At 36.9% G+C, this 26,722-nt stretch overlaps 1 protein-coding gene across 3 annotated transcripts in view; it reads left to right on the top strand.

The window, feature by feature from the left end:
- Nucleotides 1-26,722, top strand: part of AGBL1 (AGBL carboxypeptidase 1) — a gene marked incomplete at its 5' end in the record, with an annotated part of 833,738 nt that overhangs the window by 554,631 nt on the left and 252,385 nt on the right. For all 3 annotated transcript variants that reach the window (XM_079914833.1, XM_079914834.1, XM_079914832.1), the window contains one exon: nt 18,532-18,695. In XM_079914833.1, coding sequence (XP_079770959.1) covers nt 18,532-18,695 — 164 coding nt within the window. The remainder of the gene's footprint in view (nt 1-18,531; nt 18,696-26,722) is intronic.

The following is a 26,722-nucleotide window of genomic DNA, read 5'->3' as shown; positions in this document are numbered from 1 at the left end:
GTGGATCCATTGTGTAATTGGGTGTGAAAATTACCTCTGAAGTTTCCGGGTATATATACTACCCAGTACTAAAAAGAGTGGCTGAAAAAAATAGGAATTTTCAAAGGAAATATTTACCATCCAATCCATGACTTTTGACCCCGTTAGCCAGATCAAGAATGTAGAAAGAGGCCAGAGTAGAAAGAGAGTTGATCTGGATAAAATCACATGGACTCCACCCCATTTCCCCTTACCTGCCTCAAGCCTGGAGGAGTAGCTTCATTGAGATCACTGGGATAGCCTGATATGTGACCCCTGGAGCTTGGGAGTCATAGTGCATTGGGGTTGTATTCCCATAATCTAGAGGAAAAGCAATATGCTGAATAACTGTATTTGATGGTGAGTCAGAGACCCAGTTAGGTTGGGATCATTTCTCTGGGCAAAGGATGCATGTGTGTTTCCTCAGAGATGAGTGGCTTGTGCAAGAGGGAGACACTCAGAGATGAGTGGCTTGTGCAAGAGGTAGACAGCAAAGGGCCGCCTCAGGCCACATCCAGCTGAGCCATCCGGAATGGTAAAGAAACACCAGCCACCATGTGGGAAAGGAAATGCTCTCTAGGGACTGTGTAGCAGGCTCTCAAGCAGCCACCTGGAATGGAGAGCTATCTGTCAAGAAAGTGAGAAGACCCCCTGATAGGAAAATCCAAAGAAGAGCAATTGTACATCTGCCCCCAGATGGCCTCCACATCAGAGGGTAACTGCACCCACCATATGAGGCTGGATCTTTCTCCTGTATGACCTTTCCTTGCGTCTAACACTGGAGGTACCCAAAATAGCAGTAAATGAGTTGGAAGGAAGCAATGCTCTGTACCTCCCTCTCCAAGTCCCAGCCTCATTCGAGTTTCCAATGCACTACCAACGTCGACTAGAAAAAGACTTGCCTTTGAATAAAGATTAAAATATCAATTTACATATTTCACAGAATATTTCTGATTTGAACTTCTATGGCATAAGAGCTAGAAGTCATGAGATCTACCTAGTTCATTGCATTCAATGAATAAATCTGGAGGAGGGTGTTTGGGGTGTAATCGCAACTATCGTGTGGATTCAATGAATGGGTTATGGTAACGTTCCTTTTGTACAAGCAGGCCAGGTTGGCAGTTTGTATTACACAGAAAGCAAAGGAGAATGTGTATAAAGACAGAAGGAAGTCAGGATTTTTCTTTTTGAATGAAGAAAATTCCTTGCCTCGTTTATTGCCAATCCCTCCTACCAACTCCTGCCCTCAAGAGGCTCAGAGAAAACCTGAAGATTTCCAGACTTCTGATTCTTTTTCCAGAATTGACCTGCTCTGTATCTCATTCCTGTCAGCCCCAGACCTCCACTGAATGGCCAAATAGCAGTGAGGCATTCATAAGCAATGTTAAGACTTGGTGTTATTTTATGTATGAATGGATATTATTTTAAAGTTATTTATAAGAGGCATCTGAGTAATTGTCAGATTAATGGAGATGATTTGAAGCAGGGAGACTTTTAGTTTTCTTAAAATAAGACCCTGCTGAAGTCCAGGACTCTGTGATCTAGTCCTGAAGGTGGTGGATGTGGTATATATCCTCAGCTACATGCCTAGTATGTGTTCTCTCTCCTGAGTATGGCATCCACCGCCTTCTCTTTGGAATTTCAGCAGCACGCGCCTATCTCCTGCTACTTGCTGCTGCATCTTGAACTTGTAAGTCTCTCTGCCTGAGGACACATCCCAGTTCTTTTGCCATCAACGGGCTGTAACCTGAACACTCCCCCTCATGCAAGAACGAGATGGCTGTAGGAGTTTGGAGGCAGGAAGGAAGAAGACAAGACTGACAGGAAGAGTTCCATTAAAAATAAAACATTTCTCCCCGTTTGAAGTGAACAAAGTCTGCTAACATGTAGCCTGCTTGCTGGGATTTCCAGCTGTTCCCTCCTGAGCAGTTGGGTATCAAAGCCGCATGGGCCGACGGGAGGACTGTTTGCTCTGATGCCAGAGCAATTACAGCCTGATGGTGTTCAGCTCTGTTACTGTTTTTATTGCTCTTATTATTACTTCTCTGCTCATGGATTCTGAAGGCCTTTCTACACAGACGCGAACCCTGGGGAATCACAAAGCCACAGGCACACCGTTTGCAGTCACCGCTCGGCAGCTCTTGGATTGATGTGGTTTTAGCATCTTCCCTTTATCTGGTGAGCAGAACCAGAGTTGTTTAGACTTACACCCACAGGAAAGAGAGGATTCCCTGCAGAAAATGTCAGTCTCTACTCTAGGCAGTGAGCAGGATAGAAGGAGAGTGGCTTCTTAATTTTCATCTAAAAAGATCTCCAAGTATCAGTGGACTAGGCGCTTCCTGCCTGCCTCTGGGTCAAGAGGCATATTCAAGGCCAAACTGTCTGGGGCCTAGACTTGAAGCTTTGGACAACGGATTCTGTCAATGCTTTGCACACAGCAAAAAGAATTTTCTTGAAAAAATTCACCAAAGAAACAAATCTCTCCATGCATTCTCATTACGTACATGTTTTAAAAAAACAACATTTGCACATATCAGCTTTTCAAATATATTTGCAATTGGGTGGGTGTCATTTGCTGAAAAACAGAGTGAAGTTCTAGAAGGATGAAGACATAATCTTTTTTTTATTCCCTTAAGGTTAATTGTATTAATAATCCAATGCTGTCAATAAAATTTTCTTACTGATTTTTCAGTTAAAACATTCTAAAATTAACCATTATTTCTTAATTTACTGATTGACTCAATATGAGAGTTTTACACAGCAATCTCATTTCTTTTAAGCCCTGAATGATGATTTTTCTCTGCATTTGATCAGGCTTCATTTGCTGAATTGAAAATAAAGTTGTTATATTACTTTTGGTTATATGATATCTTTTGGATCATAACATCAACTTCTAGCCACATATAAATCTTCAGGCCCTAATAGATATTAATCCCTCTTCCTGCTTATATTGGTTTTCTCCATCAGTGTATCCATGTCAATCCCAATCACCCAGTTCATCCCACCCCCCACCCCCACCCCGCTTTCCCCCCTTGGTGTCCATATGGCTGTTCTCTACTCTGTGTCTCTATTTCTGCCCTGCAAACCAGTTCATCTGTACCATTTTTTGAGATTCCACATATATGCGTTAATATATGATATTTATTTTTCTCTTTCTGACTTACTTCACTCTGTATGACAGTCTCTAGGTCCATCCACGTCTCTACAAGTGTCCCAATTTCGTTCTTTTTTATGGCTGAGTAATATTCCATTGTATATGGGTACCACATCTTCTTTATCCATTCGTCTGTCAGTGGGCATTTAGGTTGCTTCCATGACCTGGCTATTGTAAATAGAGCTGCAGTGAACACTGGGGTTCATGTGTCTTTTTGAATTATGGTTTTCTCTGGGTATATATGCCCAGTAGTGGGATTGCTGGGTCATGTGGTAATTCTATTTTTAGTTTTTTAAGGAACCTCCATACTGTTCTCCATAGTGGCTATATCAATTTACATTCCCACCAACAGTGCAAGAGGGTTCCCTTTTCTCCACACCCTCTCCAGCATTTGTTGTTTGTAGATTTTCTGATGATGCCCATTCTAACCGGTGTGAAGTGGTACCTCACTGTAGTTTTATTTGCATTTCTCTAGCATAAATTATTTTTAAATTAAGGTATGCACATTTGTGTTTTAAAGACATAATGCCATTGCACTCTGTTGGGGCCCAGGGAAGGCCACCCCAAAATATGACTCAATGGTTTATTGATTATTTTGAATTAGAGTAACTTGGGAAACACCCTGTGGAGGTAAAAAGATACTAAAAAACACTCTGATCCCCGTCTTTCTCCCTAAAAGCAGGAAATAAATCTCCCATGTGAAGGTATTTTCCCTATACCAGGAGTATAGAAAGCATCCTTATCACCAGAATTAGGGAATTCAAGGCTAAGAAAACTGTGTAAACAAACTTTGTTACGTCTTGATTAGTCTGATGCTCCAAGTAGAAGCACCTTTGTTTTCTTAAATCTTCACAAATAATTGTTTCTTTGTCTAAAAATGACACATAAACAGCCCGTTTTGGTCACTTTCAGGGGTCCCATTTTCATGAGCCCTCTGTGAATACAAACTTTTTTTTTCCCTCCTGTTAGTCTGTCTGTGTCAATTTAATCATTAGACCAACCAAAAGAACTCCAGAAGGGTAAGGAAGAAATTTCACCTCCCCCAAAACACATGATAGACAACACTATAGTGTAAACATAACTTTTTTTTTTTTTTTTTTTTTAAAGGAGATGTTAGGGGTAGGAGTTTACTAATTTATTTATTTATTTTTGCTGTGTTGGGTCTTCGTTTCTGTGCAAGGGCTTTCTCTAGTTGGGGCAAGCAGGGGGCCACTCTTCACCGCGGTGCGCGGGCCTCTCACTATCGCGGCCTCTCCTGTTGCGGAGCACAGGCTCCAGACACGCAGGCTCAGTAGTTATGGCTCACGGGCCTAGTTGCTCCGTGGCATGTGGGATCCTCCCAGACCAGGGCCCGAACCCGTGTCCCCTGCGTTAGCAGGCAGATTCTCAACCACTGCGCCACCAGGGAAGCCCTAAACATAACTTTTATATGCACTGGGAAACAAAATAATTTGTATGATTCACTTTATCTTGATATTCACTTTTTTGCAGTGGTCTGAACTGGACCTGCAATATCTCTGAGGTGTTTCTGTACACCAGGAATATGATTCTTCTCTCTCAGTTCATTCGAAACTTTACTTATGTAGATGGATAAAAGCTCTAGCTTCTCTTGAATGCCAGTGCTCAATACTTTGCCTCTTTGTTTTTTATCCACATCAGATTGACCAGGTTAAATTGGAAGAAAATAAAGAAGAAAGAAAATGAAAATTGATCAAAGATGAGTGACATTTATATATGTATACGTACATACATTTTTAAAAATTAAAGTATAGTTGATTTACAAAGTTGTGTTATTTTCAGGTGTACAGCAAAGTGATTCAGTTATATATAACTAAATCACTTTATATATATATAATATTTTTTCAGATTCTTTTCCCTTATAGATTATTACAAGATAATGACTATAGTTCAGTGTACTATACCTACCTATACAGTAGGCCCTTGTTGGTTATCTATTTTATATGTAGTAGTATGTATCTGTTAATCCCAAACTCCTAATTTATCCTTTCTCCACCTTTCCCCTTTGGTAACTACAAGTTTGTTTTCTATTTCTGTGAGTCTATTTCTGTTTTGTAAGTAAGTTCAATTGTATCATTTAAAAAAATTCTATATATAAGTGATATCACATGGTATTTGTCTTTCTCTTTCTGACTTCCTTCACTTAGTATGACAGTCTCTAGGTCCATTCATGTTGCTGCAAATGGCAATATTTCATTCTTTTTTGGGACTGAGTAATATTCCTATATATATATATATATATATATATATATATATATATATATATACATGTATGTATATATTTCACGTTTTCTTTATTCAGTCACCTGTCAATGGACATTTAGGTAGCTTCCAATGTCTTGGCTATTGTAAATAGTTCTTCCAAGAACACTGGGGTGCATGTATCTTTTCAAAATAGAGTTTCCTCCAGATATATGCCCAGGATTGGGATCACTGGATCATATGGTAACTCTATTTTTAGGTTTTAAGGACATAACATACATTTATATGTTATGTATAAATGTGATTTATACAGATTTCTAGGCCCGTGTGTGTAATAGTGCATGTAGAAAAAAATGCCTGAAATTCACATTTATGGAGCATCTACTCTGTGCATCTGTATAGCACATGTGCACATTATATCTCATTTAATATTCATAGAAACACTTAAGTGATATATAATATTTTCTCATTTTAAGGAAGAACTTGAATTCAAAGATGTTACATAACTTGAACATGGTCATTGGGATAAGAAGTGGCAGAATTGAGATTCAGATCCCAGAGAGTTGACTCCCAAAATATTCCTTTTGCATTGTTCAAAGCCGAGGCCTTGTTGGGGAGCTTATTCTGGAGCAGTACTACACAAACTGTCTGGTCCCTGAACTGTTGATTCATCGGTTGCTGCAAAGATACAGGAAACTTGTACCAGAATAGAAATAAGCACAATCACAGTGCTCCCTTCCTTGGAAAAAAACAATCAGATGAAATAAACATGTGTACTTAGTCACATGATTGATTTATATTCAGTCTCAGGTCTCTTATTTCATCACAGATAAGTGTTGACAAACGTTTCACAGGCAAACACTAATCTGGGGACCACACTTTGAGAAGTGCTGGACTTGAATATTGCTATGGTGCTCTTACCCTCCCAAAGCCACTGGCCATCCAACGTGACTAGTGAAGGCATGCCTGGTGGGCCACTCTCCTGGGAGAAGCTATATTTATGGAAAATTGGGAGCTGCAGTTTCATCTTAATGTTATTTCACCTTTTGAAAATAGTTTTGGTTTGTGTCCCATGCCCCTCACCAGACAGGGAGACTGGGTGTACTTGGACGGACTGGTGTGGAGCCTGGATACCTGGATAAGGGTTAGGATTGGTATTCCACTGTGTAGGGAATTGAAATACTTTCACATCTGTGCATTAATAGCCACTGCTTATGCCCTCCAGGTGAAACTCCCACCCACCCCTTCACTATTGTGTTCTCCCTCACTCCTCTTCCATATTCCTCCAGGACCATATCAAGATTCAGAAACCACAGGATACAAACCTGGCAAAGCAGAACTCTGCTCTGTTGCTGTGACCAGCATCTGTTCTGATTGGTCATTGTCTTTTTCAGACAAGTTTCTCAAAATATTGTATATAACTCTTAGACAGAGGCAGGGGACCTTCTCCCACCCTCCCCGCCAATCTGTGACACTAGAAGGAAAATTCAAAACTAGATCTCAGAGCACCTCTAGGGACCCAGGGCTAGAGAGATTGTTGCAGCTAGTCATCATAAGGTGGGCTAGGGCAGGTTTCAGGAACGAAGGGCAGAGCTAAGGGATCAAAGGGCCAGGGAAGATGAGTGCCAGGGACAGTGGGTGGAAATAGAGAAGGAAGGTGACAACCTAATTGCTTATGATTGGGCTTGTGCTTATTCCTGCTGAAAGGTAAGACTTATAGAGGCACATAACCTCTAAGAAAAGATGAACTCCAAATCTTTTATTAAACAGGAATGTGAAGTTTGAAGCCTTGTGTATTGACATGGACATTTGATTAGTGTCAGGGGAACATTTATTTTAAGCCCATTTCTACTGGCACTTAGCTACATAACCTTGTATAAGGCATTGTCAGTTTATGCATCTATAAAACAGAGAGTTAAGCTTGCTAAGATTCCTCTCTGCTCAAATTCTAGGCTGTCTAAGATACAGTCTCTGATTCATATTTACTCTCATATGCGTGGTCCAGAAAGACATGGAAAGGCAATCACAGAGGACTTAGCTGTCTGCTGTGTCATTCGTGGCTTAAGCACACATTTACCAATAAAAGACCCAGGGAAGGTCCAGCATAGAAATAAAGGACACATTTGAAATCCAGCCCACACCTTCAGCCCTGCTGTTTCCATGAATATAGGGCCTTTTTGCAGTTACTAAGGAAACAATTGTCAGTAATGGATTAGGAAGCCGGGGCTGAAAGGATGGATACAGAGGGGCTTTGTACACAGGAGCCCATCAGTTGGAGTCTGGCAGAGACATCAACATGCTTCGCGATTGATTTGGTCTTCAGTGTGAAAGCATTAGATAAGCAAGGAAGCCGAGGAGCCCCGCCCACCGGCTTTCTCGCTTTCTTCTCTACCACCTATTAGAGTTCACAGATCTGCATGGCTGGATTGGCTCAGTTTTAACTTCTCTGCTGGGTGCATGTCAGGACAAAGGATGTACAAACTTAATTCATCTCACAACCTCTCCAAACTCATTTAAAACTCTAAAAGTCACTGTCTCTCAACTCACGCCGGCAGTTTGTAAAGATTCTGAAAATGTTTCTGGGGACAATACCAAGGGAGTAGATTTCTTGTTGCTATATTCTTACTAGACCTTAAGGTGTTTAACCCCAAAATGAAATTAGGCACAGGCTCAGTGACCTAAAGGAATTAAGGAGAATCTAGAGGATACCAGGTAATGTTTGTGAAGGAAGAAACAGGTACTCAAGAAAGTTGATGTGACTAACCAGCTTTATTCTTTGCCTTTTGTCCTAATTAAATATTTAAATTCAAATATGTGATTTAATTTTAACTTAACTAAGGAATTATTAAAATGAATTTTAATTTTACTTATAAATTTAAAATCACATATAAAATAATATTCATTCAGATATACTACTCTTTCCAGGCTTAGGTGCATTGCTTAAGGAAATATGAGTGAAAAAGCAATTACTAAGAATAAAGTAAGGAAAACGAACAAGGAAAAAAATTAAAGTGGGTACCCTCATCATCATGCATTTCTAACTACTTTTAACATTTTTGTACATGTAAATTGTTTAACAATTTTTTAATAAAATTAGGATCACAATGGGTATACTACACTGTAGTGGATCTATAGCTTGTAATACTATATTGAATTAAATAATGCCATTTGCAGCAACATGGATGGACCTAGAGTTTATCATACTAAGTGAAGTAAGTCAGACAGTGAAATACGAATGTCCTATGATATCACTTATATGTGGAATCTTAAAAAATGATCGAATGAACTTATTTACAAAACAGAAACAGACTCACAGGCTTAGAGAACAAATTTATGCTTAACAAAGGGGAAAGGTTGTGAGAGGAGGGATAAATTAGGAGGTTGGGATTAACATACACACACTACTATATATAACATAGTTAATCAACAAGGACCTACCTTATAGCACAGGGAACTCTACTCAATACTCTGTAATACAGTAACCTATATGGGAAAAGAATCTGGAGAAAAATAGATGTATGTATATGTATAACTGATTCACTTTGCTGTACACCTGAAACTAACACAACATTGTAAATCAACTATACTCTAATATAAAATAAAAAATTAAAAAAAAAATTAAAGCATTCCACAGATACTTAAAAAAATACTCTATTGTGAAATTATCACCATGGTGTTGTCTCTTCAAAGCACATCATAATATTAATATTCCATGATGTGAATATACTCAAGCTTATTTGACTAGTAATATACTGGTGCACATTTAGGACTTTCTTGTTCATCTTACAATTATTTTCTTAATAATGATTTCTGGAATTTGAATGAACTCCAAGAACTTAAACATTCTTAAGGCTTTTGAAATATATTTTCAAATTGTCCTTTGGAAATACTGCAACTATATGTACTTCATTGGTAACAGACTATGATAGTGCCTTTTTATAGCTTTGGACCAGCAGATCAGTACAATTTAGTGATCAAGGCTAAACCTGAATTGAGAAGCAAATCATGATATTTTATTGTTATAGTAATTTGCACTTTATATCAAGTGAGGTTATTTGTCCCTTTATTAAAATTATGTTTAGTTTGTTGTTTCACTTGTAATATTTTAGGCAATTTAGATATATTTATATTTTATTTATCCACTCACTAATATTTTCCTTTATGGTTTCTTCTTTGGGGATATGCATTGAAAGACCTCCTGGTCTGGAGATGGTAGAACATATAAATCTGTATTTTATTCTTTATTATTGCTTGATTTTTAAATATTTATATTTAACTCTTTAATCAAAATTAAATAATTTTATATTTGTGTTAAGAGTTTTACTTCAAATATTAACCAGTTGTTTTTGTTTTAGCTCTATCGTAATCCATTTCCTGGTGAATTGAAAGGCACTTTTATCATATGCAAACTTTCACATATTCCAAGGTTTTGGTGCTTTCTGCATTCTTCCCTTGATCTGCTGCCATATTTTGCATCAGTACCATAACAGCAAATTATTGTAAATGTGTAAGATCTTTTGCCTATTTGTAAAGGAAAACCCTCATTATTTTTACTCTTTATTCCAAAATTATTCTGGGATATTTTTGCCATGTATTCTTCTAAAGTGGATTTAGTTTGCCAAGTCTGAAAATCCCCATTGCTGTTTTGATTTCTACGCTTTTATAGACCGATATGAGGAGAATTGATATTGCATGCTATTGGTCACTGCTTTCCCAGAATTCAGCATATTTCTTCATTTATTTAAATTTTACCTGTTATCTCTTGGTAAAGTCCTGGGATTTATCATATAACCCTTAGAGTACTTACTATTAATTCCATTCCTAAATATTTTAGTGTTGTGTTGCTATTGTGAATGGAATTTTTATTATACTTAATTTATTTTGCTGGTTCATAGAAAGAAAATTGATTTTTGTATATTTAATTTGTTACCTGTCTACTTACTCAACTCTTGCCTTATATCTAATAGATTTTCTGTTTCAGTTGATTCCTTTGGTTTGTTTTAGTACATAATCAGTTTTCAAATAATAATGTGATTCCTTCTTTCCATATGTATGACTCATTTTTTCTTATCTTATTGAATTGTTTGGAACCTGCCAAATAATAGTAAATAACAGTAGTGAGAGTATACCATAGTTTTAGTAAGGATTGGGTATGCCAAGTATAATTTTGACTTTTGGTTTTATATAGGCATTTGATATTATTATTGATAATAATAAATACTTGTATAATGTGAAATGAGCCACATACTAAATTAAATTTTTATATATGTTAACTCACTGAATTATCTCAGCAGCTCCATGAGATAGATAGTGGTATTATTATTATTATTCCCACTCTACAGATAAGACAATTAGGCACTGATAGGTCAAATGATTTCCCTGATGGCCATACAGTTAGCACAGCACTGAGATTGAGGCCCTAGCAATCTGGGCTCCAGGCCTGTGTTTACACCTACCATGCCATGCTGCCCTCTCAGGTTTAGTAAGTGCCTTGTGGGCTCATATACTAAGACTTGTATTAGAAATGGATGCATACAGAAGGTCCTGGTTTTTTTGTTGTTGTTGTTCTCTTTTCTCTTCTGCCTTTTGATCTCTATGTGTTAACATTTCTGTTAGTAGATTTCCTAATAAAACCAACCCCATGTCATTCTTAGAAAAATACTCTCTAGACCATGCTGTATAATTAATTATTTGTCTTGCTGCTTTATTTATGTGCTATAATGATCAGTTTTTTGGTTTTAGGGTTATGCTAATATTTTCCCACTTTTTATTGAGTTATAATTGGCATATAACATTACATTAGTTTCAGCTGTACAACATAGTGATCTGATAAATGTATATATTGAGAAATGATCATCATGTTTTGTTAATATTCATCACCACACATAGTTACAACTTTTTTTGTGATGAGAACCTTTAAGATTTGCTACCTTAGCAACTTTCAAATATATGATACCGTATTATTAACTATAGTCACTATGCTGCACATTACATCCCCAGGACTTATTTTACAGTTGTAAGTTTGTAACTTTTGACCACCTTCACCCATTTTGCCCAACTTCCACCCGCCCACCTGTAGCAACCACCAATATGTTCTCTGTATCAATGTTTGTTTTTTTCAGATTCCACATATAAGTAAGATCATACAGTATTTGTCTTTCTCTGATTTATTTCAGTTAGCGTAATGCACTCAAGGTCTATCCATGTTGTTGCAAATGGCAGGATTTCCTTCTGTTTTGTGGTTGACTACTATCCTAATATATCTATATCTATACCTTTATCTATATCATATTTTCTTTATCAATTCGTTCATTGATAGATACTTAGGTTGTTTTCATGTATTGGTTATTATAAATAATAGGGTTACAACAATATTTTAAAAGAAATTCTGAAATTTTCCTTCTCAATGTGTGGTCTGTGTTTAATTCTTTCTCTTCCTTGGGTTTATCTTCCTAAGGCCCTCACACATAAACAACATTTTTCAGGCACAGTATTTTCTCCTCAATTCTGTATGTTGTTGCTTCATTGTCTTTGGTATTTAGTGGTGTGAGCAAATTTTACTATTTAATTTTGATTATTTATAGGGATCTTTATACTTTCTTTGTTCCTTTTCATTAATTATAACACATGTATTTGATGAGCTTGTTTGATATGCAGACTCAGATTTTTTTTTTTAATGTAAGGAATTTCTTTCTTCTTTTCTTCATGCTTTTTTCTCTTTTTCTTTTTCTTGACTTCTGTTATGACTCCCATACTACCTAGTCTGAAAGTCCAAGAAAGTCCAAGATCAAGTGCCTGAATCTGTTCTACAGTTCTTATTTATATATTTAACTTGTCTTGTTTATCTAGTTTTGCCTTGAGATATTGGAAAATTTCTCAAAGCTGTCCTATACAAAATGAATTTTATTTTCTACATCAAACAGTTTGTTAATTCTTTCCAATGTCTTTTAACTTAGACATTGTACTTTCCATCTCAATAGTACAATTTCTTCTGTGCTCTTATTCTCTCATCATGCCTTTTGCTGCACTTTCACCAATGCAATATACTCTTATTCTTTGCAAGAATATAAACAAGAAATGACCCAGATTTTTCTCATTTCTGGTAGTAAATGTACTTGTTTGGTGTCCTTTGAGTGCCACCCTTTTTAACTGCAGTATTTCTACATAGGTGTAATGTCTTCCCTCTGTGTATGTTTATAAAGGGTGTTCAATGAAGCCTAGTTTTGTTAAAAAGATAGGCTTTGCCAGACATTGTTGCAGGTCTTTGGGGCAGATATTAATCCCTATCCACTTGTAACTTGGGTTTTTGGACACAAAGAGAGGCCCATGCAAGATGTGAGGACTAATTGAAGACTTAATCACACAAAGCCAGAACCTCCAAAAATGACATTTGCAGTCAGTAAAGTAGTGAAACCACAATCTGTGAAGCAAGTAAGTGGGTTTGCCTGACTGTCTTGGCCATTGCTTCGGGTAGAGCAGGAAAAAAATGGAAAAGTCTTTATTCATAATTTCTCAACACAAACCCTCCTTCAAGCAGAGTTGGAGTCATATTTCAATGGTACAGTGTAGCCCAAAAGGCCTCAAGCCAAAACCTCAGCCTATAATGGTCCTTGATTTGTTGTCCCCAAGTGCCCAGGGGAGGAAAACACAAGTTCTTTCTGGAGGCAAGAGCATTAAAATCAATCCACAAAGGCTTTCTTTGAATGAAAAGAAATATAAATTTAGAAATTTTGAAAAATCATAAAATATTTGAGCAAACAAGGCTACATTATTGACATTAAACAGAAAAATCAAACCAACAAATGATGCACGCAAAGACTATATTCAAGAATAATCAGGTAGAGAATATAAATAACTGTGTTTTTAGTGTTTTAGAGACAGTTTTTGAGATGGATGAGTTAAAGAGACGGTTCAATGAAGCTGGAGAGAGAATTATTAAAGTGGAATATTTATATAAAATATTCAGAATCACAGTGATAGAAAGAAATAAAAATATGAAAGTAGAGCTAAGAGTTATTGAGGAGATAGGGAATGGGGGTGATAAATTATTACAAGAGATAATGGGTGACACTTTTCTAGAACTAATGAAAGACACCAATCTTTAGTGTCACTGAATTACACATAAAAGAAATAAATCTAAATATACTTCAGAGTATAAAAGATAAAGAGACGATCTTACAACTGCTAAATGGAATTACAATAGTTTATTGGCATACTGCATATAGCTTTTTAAACATTTTTCTAGGGAGCAGTAACTTTAAAAAGTATTTCTTACATGGATGTTTTATTGATATTATAGAGCCCCCTCCCCCAAATGTTTGTGTAAGATTGGCAAATCTTAGCAATGGTGTCTGAAAGTGTATGTGAGGGTTTTTTTTTTTAATGGCTTTTCTTAAACTTTTTCTTTTATATTGGAGTGTAGCTGATTAACAATGTTGTGTTAGTTTCAGGTGTACAGCAAAGTGATCCAGTTACACATATTCATGTATCTGTTCTTTTTCAAATTCTTTTCCCATTTAAGCTGTAACATAATATTGAGCAAAGTTCCCTGTGCTATACAGTAGGTCCTTGTTGATTATCTATTTTAAATATAGCAGTGTGTGCATGTCAATCCCAAACTCCCAATCTATCCCTTCCCCTGGTAAAATAAAATACGAAATGCTTCACATATTTGCGTGTCATCCTTGTGCAGGGACCATGCTAATCTTCTCTGTATTGTTCCAATTTTAGTATATGTGCTGCCAAAGCGAGCATGAGGAATTCTCATTTCTAAGTCTTCACCAGAAATCACATCATTATGTGCTTTGGATTTTGCTTTTCACACCTATCATTAAATCATAAACATATTCCATATTGATAAATTGTTGTATAATTATCATTTTAGTGACTTCATTATATGTCATAAAATTTATTCCATTATAATTTCCGTAGTCATTTTTTCCTTATTAGATATTTAGACTTTTATTTCTCTCAAATTTTAATTACTATATATAACCTTGATATAATGTACAGTTTGCACATATGGCTTCACTTTTATTTAGAATCAGTTCCTTAGGAAAAGTTCCCAGAAGTGATATTATCATGTCACATAGTCAATGTATTTTGATATGTGCCAGCTTTTATCATGAGTCAGCACTAAATATTACAAATCTGAATATATATATCTACCAATATGCTGGGTGTGTAAGAGGCATTTTTATTTAGGTAATAACATTTTTCCATGTTTGTTTTTAAATTATTTTTCCTCTTTTGCTCACCAGTTATCAGTATTCATGCTTTATAAACTTATCTTTTATGGATTCTGTGTATGTCTTACCAATATGTAATTTTCTGCAATAACATAAATATTAAAATAAGTAATTTTCTATAATAACACAAATATTCTTCCCATATTAATATTTAAAAATTAAGTTCAGATGTACTTATGAATTTGACTTATTTTGGGGTAGATTATCAAGAAAAGTTAATGTGTGTGTATATATATATATATAAAGAATTGTGCTAGTGAGTTTTGCTTACCAATGTGATGAAAAGATAGGCACCTATACTTTCTGGCAGCATTGGTAACTGAATATTGATATGACAGACATTGTTGGCTCACCCAACGCTTGTTTCTAACACTCTTCTGTCTTACATGTCTTTATTAAAGAGGATGAACAAAGTAAAATGTTCATTTACCAGACCATTGTAAAGCTGGAGTTTGCTTTATTATAATACACAGTTCTGGCCAATAAAGTGTAAGCAAGAGTATGCTGTCACCTCCTCCCCCCCACTTTCTCTTTCTCCCTCCTTGAATGATGATGTGCTGGCTGGAGCTACAGCAGCCATCTTGTATGTTGAGAAAACCAGGAGAATGGCAGGTAAAGTGACCCTGATTTTGTTAAGACACTGAAATAATTCCACGAACTTCATACCCACCAAAACTTATAATATGCAGAAAATAAAGCTCTATTTATGTTTAAGCCACTATAGTCAGGCTTTCTGTCATCGGCTGTGAAAAGCAAAGCCGAATTAACACAACTAAGCTGGGGGAGAGGAAAATTGGGTCTCTGTTTTATTAAGATGCACTTTTAAACTAACCCAAAGCCTTGCTGCTGTGAGTACATGGTAAGTGACCAAAGTATATAACAGAATTTCTAAATTTTATCCACCTGTTTCCCCAAACATATCCAGGGAGTGAATGCACCTCCTGGAGCAAAAATAAAATAAGAATTTAAAAAATGCTCATGACCTTTAACAATGGGAGAACATAATTTAAAGGCATTCCTCTATTCGTTACTCAGAGAAATGAAGTTTCACTTAACAAATATAATAAATATCCAAGAGACACTCCGTCCATGCCTTTCTATACCCACCCATTTATAACCATTACTTATCCATTTTTAATATATGGACGACATGCCATATGACAGGCTATGTATTCCATGCCAGGGATGTAAAAAGACAGATACTGCTCAGTCCTTGCCTTTGAGGATTTCACTCAAGGCTGGGTGTGGGAGGTAAGAGGAGGCCGTTTGGATAAACAAATGTTTTTTTTTGTTTTTTTTGGTTTTTTGTTTTTGCGGTACGCGGGCCTCTCACTGTTGTGGCCTCTCCCGTTGCGAAGCACAGGCTCCGGACGTGCAGGCTCAGCGGCCATAGCTCACGGGCCCAGCCGCTCCGCGGCATGTGGGATCCTCCCGGACCGGGGCATGAGCCCGTGTCCCCTGCATCGGCAGGTGGACTCTCAACCACTTAGCCACCAGGGAAGCTCCTGGATAAACAAATGTTTTTGATACTGTGTGAGGGTAAAAAGTATAGAGTACTCAAGTGAGATTGATAGTAGAGGGTGAAATAGAGTAAGTGTTACCCAAGACCCCACAGCCAATAAATGGTATAAGTTCCATGATTCAAGGTCTTCTAGAATAGTCATTTTATAATACCAACCATTGGCTGAAATAAACAGACCAATATCAGAGATATGGGACTATTTTTGCATTATGAAAACACTATCATTTTGTCTGCTGTTGTACAGAAGTTGATTTGTATGAAGAAATTGCCCCTGACCTGGCAATATGGTGCATGCTGTGAGATTTATTTCCTCCAGGACTCTTCCTTCTTTTGGACTGTTGTCTGTTCAGCTGGATGCTGGGGTAACACATGTAAGAGGAGGCCTCCTGCTTCTGACTGAGGAGGAGGGTGTGACCAAGACAGCCCTTCCAGAATGAAGAAAAGCAGCCAGGAAAACGGGCAGAGGAAAAGTATCAGCCCTCAGAGCTGTGGCACATGGAAAGAGACTGAGATTTTTCTCTCTCTGTAAAAAGTGCTCTTTTCCATTGACCTAAGGAAAATAACTTGTTAAACACGTCTTTCCCTTCCCACTGCCGTTGTTTATGGAACAACAGACTTCACTTAACTCTGAAGTAATGTCTCCTTTCTTCAGGAAAACAGGTGTCCAGACATGCAGCAAATCACATTTTTAAACAGCTAAAACAAGCTGGGACAAAGTGAGAGAGTGGCATGGACATATATACACTACCAAACGTACAATAGATAGCTAGTGGGAAGCAGCCGCATAGCACAGGGAGATCAGCTCGGTGCTTTGTGACCACCTAGAGGGTTGGGATAGGGAGGGTGGGAGGGAGGGAGACGGAAGAGGGAAGAGATATGGGAACATATGTATATGTATAACTGATTCACTTTGTTATAAAGCAGAAACTAACACACCATTGTAAAGCAATAATACTCCAATAAAGATGTTAAAAAAACAAATTAAAAAAATAAAATAAACTTGAGGACCTCACACATTTCTTTATCCTTTTACCTAGAAATTCTTTCGTGACGCTTACAGTTTCCTGGCTTGGAACTTTTTTTGCCTTGGGATACTTTTGGCCAATCTTTTCAAATTTTTACTATCACATCCCTGTCTTCTTGATCACTGTTCTTTGGATGGAAAATCTGTTTCTTAAAATATAATATTCAACAATTGATTCTTTTTCATTTAAGTCAAATGTACTTTATAAACATGAAGACCTCAGGACCACATTGAATTCTGTCATATTAAATATCTTTATAGGATGAATAAAAGAAAAATTGAGCTATTACTGATCAATATTGGGGGACTTTGAAATATTCCTATCATGACTTATCTAAGTATATGGAGGGAAGAATTATAATCCCTTTTATGAATGAGAAAATCAAGGCAAATGTTCATATATCTAAGATCACACAGTCAGAAAATAGTAAAATCAGGATTCAAATCCAATTTTTATCTCACTTCAAAAACCATGCACTTTCTACCTCACCATGTAATAGAGTTCCTCCTAGACTACATAAAGCTGTTTGTTGAGTAGTTAAGTCAGAAGTGATTTATGAGGCTCTATTATGTACTAGCTGGCAGGGCATGGATAAAGTATCAGTTCTATGGGTCTAAATCTCCTTCTCTGTGGAATCGATACAGTAACAGTATCTACCTCATAGGACTTTGTTAAGGATTCACTGAGTTAATGCATGTAAAAGGGCTCAGAACAGTACTGGACATAGTAAATGCTCAATAAAGTTGTTTGTTCATTGTTATTATTATCTGTTAACTTCGTGAATAATAGCATAGCATGAATGTCATGGCTTTGCTTTCATGTGTTATCTTAGTACAACTGAATAGGTGGTTCTAAATAAATGGTAAATGAGTTTGTTTTTTTAAGTTCTTAGTGTTTGTATGTGAGAGATCTCCCTCATTCTTCTCCGTTGGTTGGCAAATTTATGGGAGAAAAAGGGTATCTCTTAGTACTATTGTTTACAGACTTTGGTTTCAGCTGTGAAACGCTTTTGTAAAATACAGACAGAAGGACTGCTGCTTTATCTAAAGTGGGGGGAAGTGACTCCTGGATCTCCACGTACACCTCCTGCCCTCTAGTACCCCTACCTGGTCATTGCTGTCTTGGGAGTAATTCTGGGAAATCCTGAAGGTTGATGTAATGCAGACTGAGAACCACTAAGCCACAAATCCCACAACAAAACACATTGGGCAGTGACTGATAAATACTATTAATTCTTAATTTCTGTGATAGGCCTATGTCCAGGTGTCCTTCCTCTTAATCTCAGATTGTCTTCACTCGGTTTCCATCCTATACTCACTGTTGAGTGCTTTGTTTAACTGACAGGGTCTACAGTTTGGTACCAGTGAACTGGAGGAGATGGGATCTATGTTCTGCTTGGGCCTCCTCATCTTGGAACTCAAATCTGTAAGCTGCAGCCATCAGCTGCTGACCTGTGCAGCAGCTCTACTGAATGCTGAGGAGTCATCCCTGGACCACCACCTCCAGCGGTAAGTTGCTCACTATTTGAACCTTTGTGTTTCCATTGGAGAATATCTGGGAAGTGAAAGTCACACGGACCTATGGGTCTTTGACAGAGAGAAAATATGGAGAAGCTGCCAGATCAAGGTAGGGTAGTAGTGCTCCATTGGAAACAGACTAGGGGCATCCTTACTTCCTGCTGAAGACAAGGAGGATGTTGCTTACTTGTACATAAATGCACATATAAAGCTACATACATTTATAAATATGTATTTTTATTAAGTTTTGCTCATGGTAAAGAAGATGCAGCTTAGCGACACACGTGCACATTTACCTATGCTTATGTTTGCCAGTTATGTGTTTATAACTGATTTGTGTTATGTGTTTATAACTGTTTATACTGATGTCACTTTGGAGTCATTAGCTAAAATCTGGCAATCTCGCTGCTAATATCCAGGCACTTGGGGACAAGAAATGTTTTAATCTTCCCATTCTTAAAAAGCAGTGTTCTGTCTCAGAATACATGATGGTGATGAATACGCTGGCCCAGAGAAACTGACTCACAGCCATGGCAGGGAAAGGATGGATCTCTGAGAACAGTGAGGATCTTTAAAGAGTCAGGAGAGGGAGAACTGTTATCCGCAGAAGCCCTTTTGATGCCCTGTACTGTAGACAAGTTGTATTCGGGGGCAAGAAGGGAAGATAGAAAGGCCATGGGAGAGAAGAGAGATCAGGAAACGTCAGAGGAGTCAAAGAATGCTAAGTCATTGCCCACGTTTTGAGCAAAGCATTGGAGCGGGGGATTGAGCTGTTGGGTGAGGGAGTGCCTGCCGGTAGATGAGGAAACATCTTGTCATGCACTTCATGTCCCAAGGCAGAGAGAAAACCGCTAATACTGGGGCCTCCTATTTCTAGCTCATTTTCGTTAATTTTCCTCCTGCCACTGTTAGGCTGCCATTCCAGTGTGACTTCTCACCAAATGGCCAATCAAGCCTAGAAAGATCTAGCAGTGTAGATTAATACTGCTTTGGAAGGCACTGGTTTCTCTGAGACTTAATTACCTAAGTGCAATATTTAACTTGCTCATCACACGATGCTATAGATCACAGACTATGGAGACTTAAGTAAATCCAGACTTCTTCCCTCCCTAAAGTCACTGTGCCAATTTCGTTTTGACATCACAACCACTTCCGTCTGCCCCAGCTCCTTCAACACCCCTCCGAGCCCGAAGGCTTGGTGTGCTTGGCATCGTGCTTGGTGTTTCAGCTTCTCCCTCTGACAGCAAGCGCTTCCATCTGCCAGGATATATATTTCAACTTGTCTTTTCATCTTTGCCTTTGCTAAGCTATCCTGGGTGCAGGCATGCCTGCGTTTTCTTTCTTTCCTTCCGTCTCCCCCCCTCCCCCTCTGCTGCTCATTGAGGGAAGACTGAGCAGACCTGGCATTGCTTGCTTTCCCTGAATTGATTGTGCCCGTCTGTTTGATCCAATGCAGTGAGGATTAGTTGCCTGTAAACTGGAACAAGAAGAAATCTATCAAAGAAGTGCCTTTTCTAATTCAAGCCTAAAGAATTTGGTGTCAGGCTCCAAATGCGGTGGCCGCTGTGTGGGTTATCATAAGAACATAGTATTACCTGCCCTCCATGCCATCCCACACAACTGACTGGTAATTTTTCAGTTACAACCAGTCCGAGAATACTGAAGGTTGACGTCTTCCTGTGACCTCTGACCCTTCTTAGGCTGGGACGGCTTCTTAAGGGCAGGATACCTACAAAGGGTGTGATTAATCTGTGTGTTTTGAAAAGATTTCAGTTAAATTTGAGAGGCGTGGAGCTTGGTGGAGAGCAGCAGGGTGAAAACTGCCTATTTCACCCAAACGTTTGTATCATAATATATTTTTCTACTCATGGAGGCAGGTGATCCAAACAAATCATGGTTCCTGCCCAAAGGACCTGAGAACTAATGGTTGAGGGGGAAATTACGCTGAAAATATCCTGACCCAGAAAATATTCCTGCCAGTAAGTGTATAATCATTAAAGGCTGGCAGAGGGAAACTTAATAAAATGATATTGGTTTGAAACCAGCAGCAAGCTGTTTGAGTACCTTTGATTCGTTTCTGATGAATGGAACTAAATCATGAGATATAATAATCAGCAGAGTGAATCCTAAGAATTGTGTTAGCAACAGGGGTTCTTACTATAATACAAAGGGTGTAACTAATGTTTGTCAGTACAACTCTCCATAAGCTTTAGAGAGGAGACCTACGCTACCCTCCCGCCGACTCCTGCCTCTTTTCCTTGGGCGTGTGGCCTTTATTTGACGTAAGAGGGTTATATACTTGAGGAAAGTTCTCTTTTCTTGCAGAGAAGGAGATACTAGAGAAAAAAGGGGGGCTCTGACCTGAAAGTTTGCCTTAAAGAAATGCGAGCACATGTTATTTTGAGGGTCCCTCTGACAACATTAACCCCTGGGAGTGATCTACTGGGAAGATAAAGGCTGGCTGTACGCCGTGGACATCATGTTTTTTGACAATAGGTTTTATGCCTCACTTACCACAAAAACAATTAGAGTGTAGTCAGCATCCACAGAGCAACTTACCGTTTTTCATGAGCAGAGAAAGGGCAGAATGGTGGTTGTTTGCCCAGTGGCTGAAGCTGAAAATGAAGTACATGCACTCTTTGTTTTGGTTTTTCTTCTATAGCTCTCTTCTTCCCAGTTGCTCATTTAAGAAATGTCTGCAGACTCATTAAGGCGTCTTTAGATCTTCTTGCCGTTGCTCTTTCTTTCTCCTTCCTGTCAGTCTCATCCCTGGAAATAATTGTGTGTGCACTGCAGGAATGCTAAGCTGCTTCTTCAGGAGGGGCCGTTTATCCATTGTGACAGGTCTTTTGCAAAGTCATTTAACAGTTTTGCCGAGTCAGCCACCTTTCATCTTGATTTGTATCCCTCCAGTGCCTTTCCACTCTTCAGCTCAGCTCCCCTCTCTCCATTTGTCCTTCCATTAATAACAACAGAAAGCTCAGAGTTTCTGACCTGAGCCTTAGCAATAGCTTAATATCTCGCCTATTCTCCCAAATTACAGTCCTATTGCCTTAACCGGGGCTTCCCTTGGAATCAAGATAAATTAGTTTAATCCTCTCTTCAGTTTGATGAAACAACACAGAAAAAATAAAAATCTTTCATAGACTTTAGAAAACCTAATGAGGCTTTTTAATAATTAAAGATACTTGGTTTTCATTTAAAACATATATACTTTTATCTTTCTGAATAAGAAAATATAATTTGGAAATCAAACAACAAAAACACATCCCTACTCCTGTCTTCAGTCACACACCATCCATCTACCTGTGGATAACGATTGTCAGCATTTTGGTGAAATTAGATTACTTTTTCACCTATGAATAAATAGATTAAAAAACCCTCAACAACCATGTATAGGAGTTCCTTTCCTTGAAACTTTATAAACACATTTTTCAAAATAGACTTTACTTCTAGAGAAGTTTTAGCTCTCAACAAGATTGAGAGGAAGGTAGAGATTTTCCATATACACCCTGCTCCCACACATGCATAGCCTTCCGCATTATCAATATCCTCTGCTAGACTGGTAGATTTGTGACAATTGATGGACTGACATTGACACATCATTCTTACCTAAAGTCCAGAGTTTACATTAGGTTTCACTTATGGTGTTAGACATTTAATGGGTTTGGACAAATGTAAAATGACGTGTATCCATCATTATAGTCTCATACGGAGTAGTTCCACTGCCCTAAAAATCCTCTGCACTCCCTTTGTTCATCACTTCCTCTCTGCTAACCTCTGTTAACCACTGACCCTTTTACTAGCTCCATAGTTTTGCCTTTTCCAAAATGTCCTATAGTTGGAATTATACAGCATGTAGCCTTTACAGATTGGCTGTTTCTCTCTTAAAAATATATGTTTTAAGTTTCTTCCATGTCTTTTCATAGCTTGATAGCTCATTTCTTTTTATCACTGAATAATACTCCATTGTCTGGATGTATCACAGTTTACTTATCCATCCACCTACTGAAGAACATCTTGGTTGCTTCCAAGTTTGGGCAATTATGAATAAAGCTGCTCTAAGCATATGTGTGCAGGTTTTTGTGTGGACATAAGTGTTTAACTCCTTTGGGTAAATACCAAGAGCATGATCACTGGATTGTATGGTAAGAGTATGTTTAGTTTTTGTAAGAAACTGTCAGACCGTCTTCTATAGTGGCTGTACCATTTTTCATTCCCACCATCAATGAACAAGAGTTCGTGTTGCTCTGCATCCTTGTCAGCATTTGGTGTTGTCAGTGTTCTGGATTTTGGCCATTCTAATAGATGTGTAATTGTATCTCGTTTTAATTTGCATTTCCCTGATGACAGAGAGTGTGGAGCATCTTTTCATATGCTTATTTGCCATCTGTATATCATTTTTTAGTGAGGTGTCTTTTAAGTTGTTGATCCATTTTTTAATCAGGTTGTTTCCCTATTTTGATTTTGAAGAGTTCTTTGCATATTTTGGATAACAGTCTTTTATCAGATGTGCTTTTTCAAATATTTTCTCCCAGTCTGTGGCTTGTCTTTTCATGCTCTTCATAGTACCTTTCACAGAGCAAAAATCTTTAATTTTTATGAAGTCTACCTTAACAATTCTTTCTTTCATGGATTATGCCTTTGGTGTTGTATCTAAGAAAATAATTGCCAGAGGAACCTAGGGGCAGAACAGGAATAAAGATGCAGACATAGAGAATGGACTTGAGGACACGGGGAGGGGGAAGGGTAAGCTGGGACGAAGTGGCATGGACATATATACACTACCAAATGTAAAATAGATAACTAGTAGTAGGAAGCAGCCACATAGCACAGGGAGATCAGCTTGGTGCTTTGTGACCACCTAGAGGGGTGGGATAGGGAGGGTGGGAGGGAGACGCAAGAGGGAGGAGATATGGGGATGTATGTATATGTATAGCTAATTCACTTTGTTATACAGCAGAAACTAACACAGCTTTGTAAAGCAATTATACTCCAATAAAGATGTTAAAAAAAAAAAAGAAAAGAATTGCCAAAACCAAGGTTGTCTATATTTTCTCCTACCTCATCTACTAGATACAATGATTGTTTTTGCGTTAAAATCTTTGCAATTTATAGGTGAAAGTGGGGTGCTGTTTTAATTCATACTTTGACCTTTTCTGAAATGGATTACATGCTTCTATTTCATTAGTATTCTTTTTTAAAATAAATATCCAAATAATATCTTTTGTTCTTTATTCTTTTAATAATCATTTTAAAATTTACATTTAAATTCAATTTCTATATTAAAGATATTCTACTTCTGTTTGTCTTGGATATTTCGAATATGTCCCGATTAACCTTTCATGTTTTTTACATAGTTTATTGACTTTGGATGTATTTGTTTTTACATAGATATGTTTCTCAGTCTTCTTCTTTGTTTCTTTTACCTTTGATAAAATTATCTGCCTCAGTCTAATAACAAATAATTCACATGCACTGTAAGAATGTGTTAATTCAACTGAAGTAGGTAAGTTTATAATGAGTATATTTACATATTGTAATTCCTCTACATTTTTTCACTATTGAATAAGTCTGTATTTCTAAATTGTTAACCATTTTTAACAGTTGTTAACCATTTGCTATATTGTTAAACATTTGCTACAGCAATTACTTAATAATCCATCCTTTAACACTGATTAATATGTCAGCTTATTATATAGTATTTACATACGCATGTACCTGGTATATATGTATATATATATATGTTTTTGGTTTTATTTTCTGTTCCATTAATCTGTCTGCCAGGAACACATAGTTTTAATGTTGCAACTGTGTAATTTAAACCTGTGATGTTGCAAGCACCACCTCATTAGTATTGTTTAACACACATATACATTTACATATACTTATATTTGCCACTTAATATATTTATGTGTGTATTTGTTTAAAAATGTGCTTTGCTATTTTCCTTTTTAAATTTTCGCCAATAAACTCTATGATGAGTTGTTACCTGCCCAAAGTGAAAGCACTGGGATTTTAACTCAAGTTGCATTAAAATTATAGGGTTTTTTCATCTATTGACTATTTGCCTATATGACTTTTTCAAAACCTGATATTTTGTTCCACTTTTTCAGATCTTCTTTGATGTTCACAAAGTATTGTAGGGGTTCTTTTGTAACCTTTTTTTTTTTTCATGTACTTCCTTGATTTATTATCATGAGCTTTTAATCTTAACATCTAAAATTTTCTTGTCACTCAAAAAGCATCTTTTTCATCATATTTTTGTAAGTGGTTGTCTTAGTTATATAGGAACATTCTTGATTATTGATATGCTTATTAGTAACTTCACTGCTCTCTGTAGTTATACCTAAAAGTGTTCCCCTAGATTTTTCTGTTTTTCTAGGTAAATCATAGTATCATTTATAAATTTTGACAATTAGCTTTGCTTACTTTTTATTCTTATCTATAACCTGCTCAGTTTTGAGAACATAGTTTAAAGATGATGATGATGATTTTATGGGCAACTTGATTGTGAATCTCGCTTCAAAATGAGAATGATTCTAAGTATTTAAGAATTAAGTAAAATGTCTGTTGGTTTGGTATTAATGTTCAATGTCCTCTTTATTAATTATTCTTTTTTCTTAGTTTAGTAACTAAAAAATCAGGATTGGATGATGAGTTTTTTTGGTATCTAGAAAAATGATTATTACTTTAAACTAATAGTCTTAAATTATGTTAATAGGTTTTATAATATTCACCCATCCTTGAAAATCAAAGGAAAATGTATTTGGCTATGATCTAAAATATTATTTTATTATAGATATTGATGGTATTTACTGTGAATATAGGAGCTTTTTTCCTATGTTTGTGAGTGAGTGAAGTGTGTACTTGGTCTGTATTGTTCAATCATCCACAACACTTTACATTTCCTAGGATTTTTCCTGGAACATATACATTTTGAAATACACATATTGCCGGTCCAACCATCTGTGTCTCATTTATTTTAAACAAAAATATTGTTTTCCACTTCTTATTTTCTCACATAAGACATATCTGTGGCATTTGGATTGTCTAATAGTCATAGTCAGATCATTTTAAAATTCAGTTTTATGTTTAATTACTTGCATTGCTCATCTCTATCCACTCTGTGCAATCATGTCCTCATTCTTATTTTTATGTTGACTCATCTCACATTTTTGTTAGAGAACACCTTAATTTTTTTTTTTTTTTTGGTAAAGTAAATCAATGGTGTACTTTTGGTATATTAGTATACATGTGGATATCTTCCTCTTTCCTTTACATCGGAGTTCCACTTTGCCTACCTAGAGATTTCATTAAAACAATACAGGCTTGGTTCAGTTTTCTCTGATATTTAAGCCATTAGTAATCAGCCTAACTTTTCTTTCTTTGTATGTACCTTGTTTATTTCTGCCTTAATAGTTTTTCCTTTTTCATTAACACAAATATTCTTTTTCTACTGCATCAAAATTATTTCTTTTCTTTTTTCTTTTTAGGTTTAGGTCCTTTTGAGTCATTTGGAATTTGAATACCCTATCCTTTTCTGACATGTCTTTCAATTATACAACAGCAGTGTTTCCATTCTAGCGCTTCATTCTCTTTCTCTGGAGTGTTTGATATCTGCTTTCCAGACTCCCTATCTGTCATGTCTTCTCCTCTCATCACTTCTACTTTGTAACTCTTCTTTTCATACTTAAAAAAATTTTATTTTTTAGTGGAGCATAGTTGATTAACAATGTTGTGTTAGTTTCCAAAAAAGTAATACAAATGAACTTACTTACAAAACAGAAACAGACTCATAGACTTAGAGAACTAATTTATGGTTACCGAGCAGGAATGATTGGAGGGAGGGATAGATTGGAAGTTTGGGATTGACATGTACACACTGCTATATTTAAAATAGATAACCAGCAAGGACCTACTGTATACCAGAGGGAAAGCTGCTCAATATTCTATAGTACCTTGGAACTCTTAACACTAGATTCTGGAAGTGCGTCTAATGTTTGTCCTCATAGATT

The sequence above is a fragment of the Stenella coeruleoalba genome (assembly GCF_951394435.1).
Source record: "Stenella coeruleoalba genome assembly, chromosome: 2".
Classification (NCBI taxonomy): domain Eukaryota; kingdom Metazoa; phylum Chordata; class Mammalia; order Artiodactyla; family Delphinidae; genus Stenella; species Stenella coeruleoalba.
This window is presented reverse-complemented; position numbering and strand designations above follow the sequence as displayed.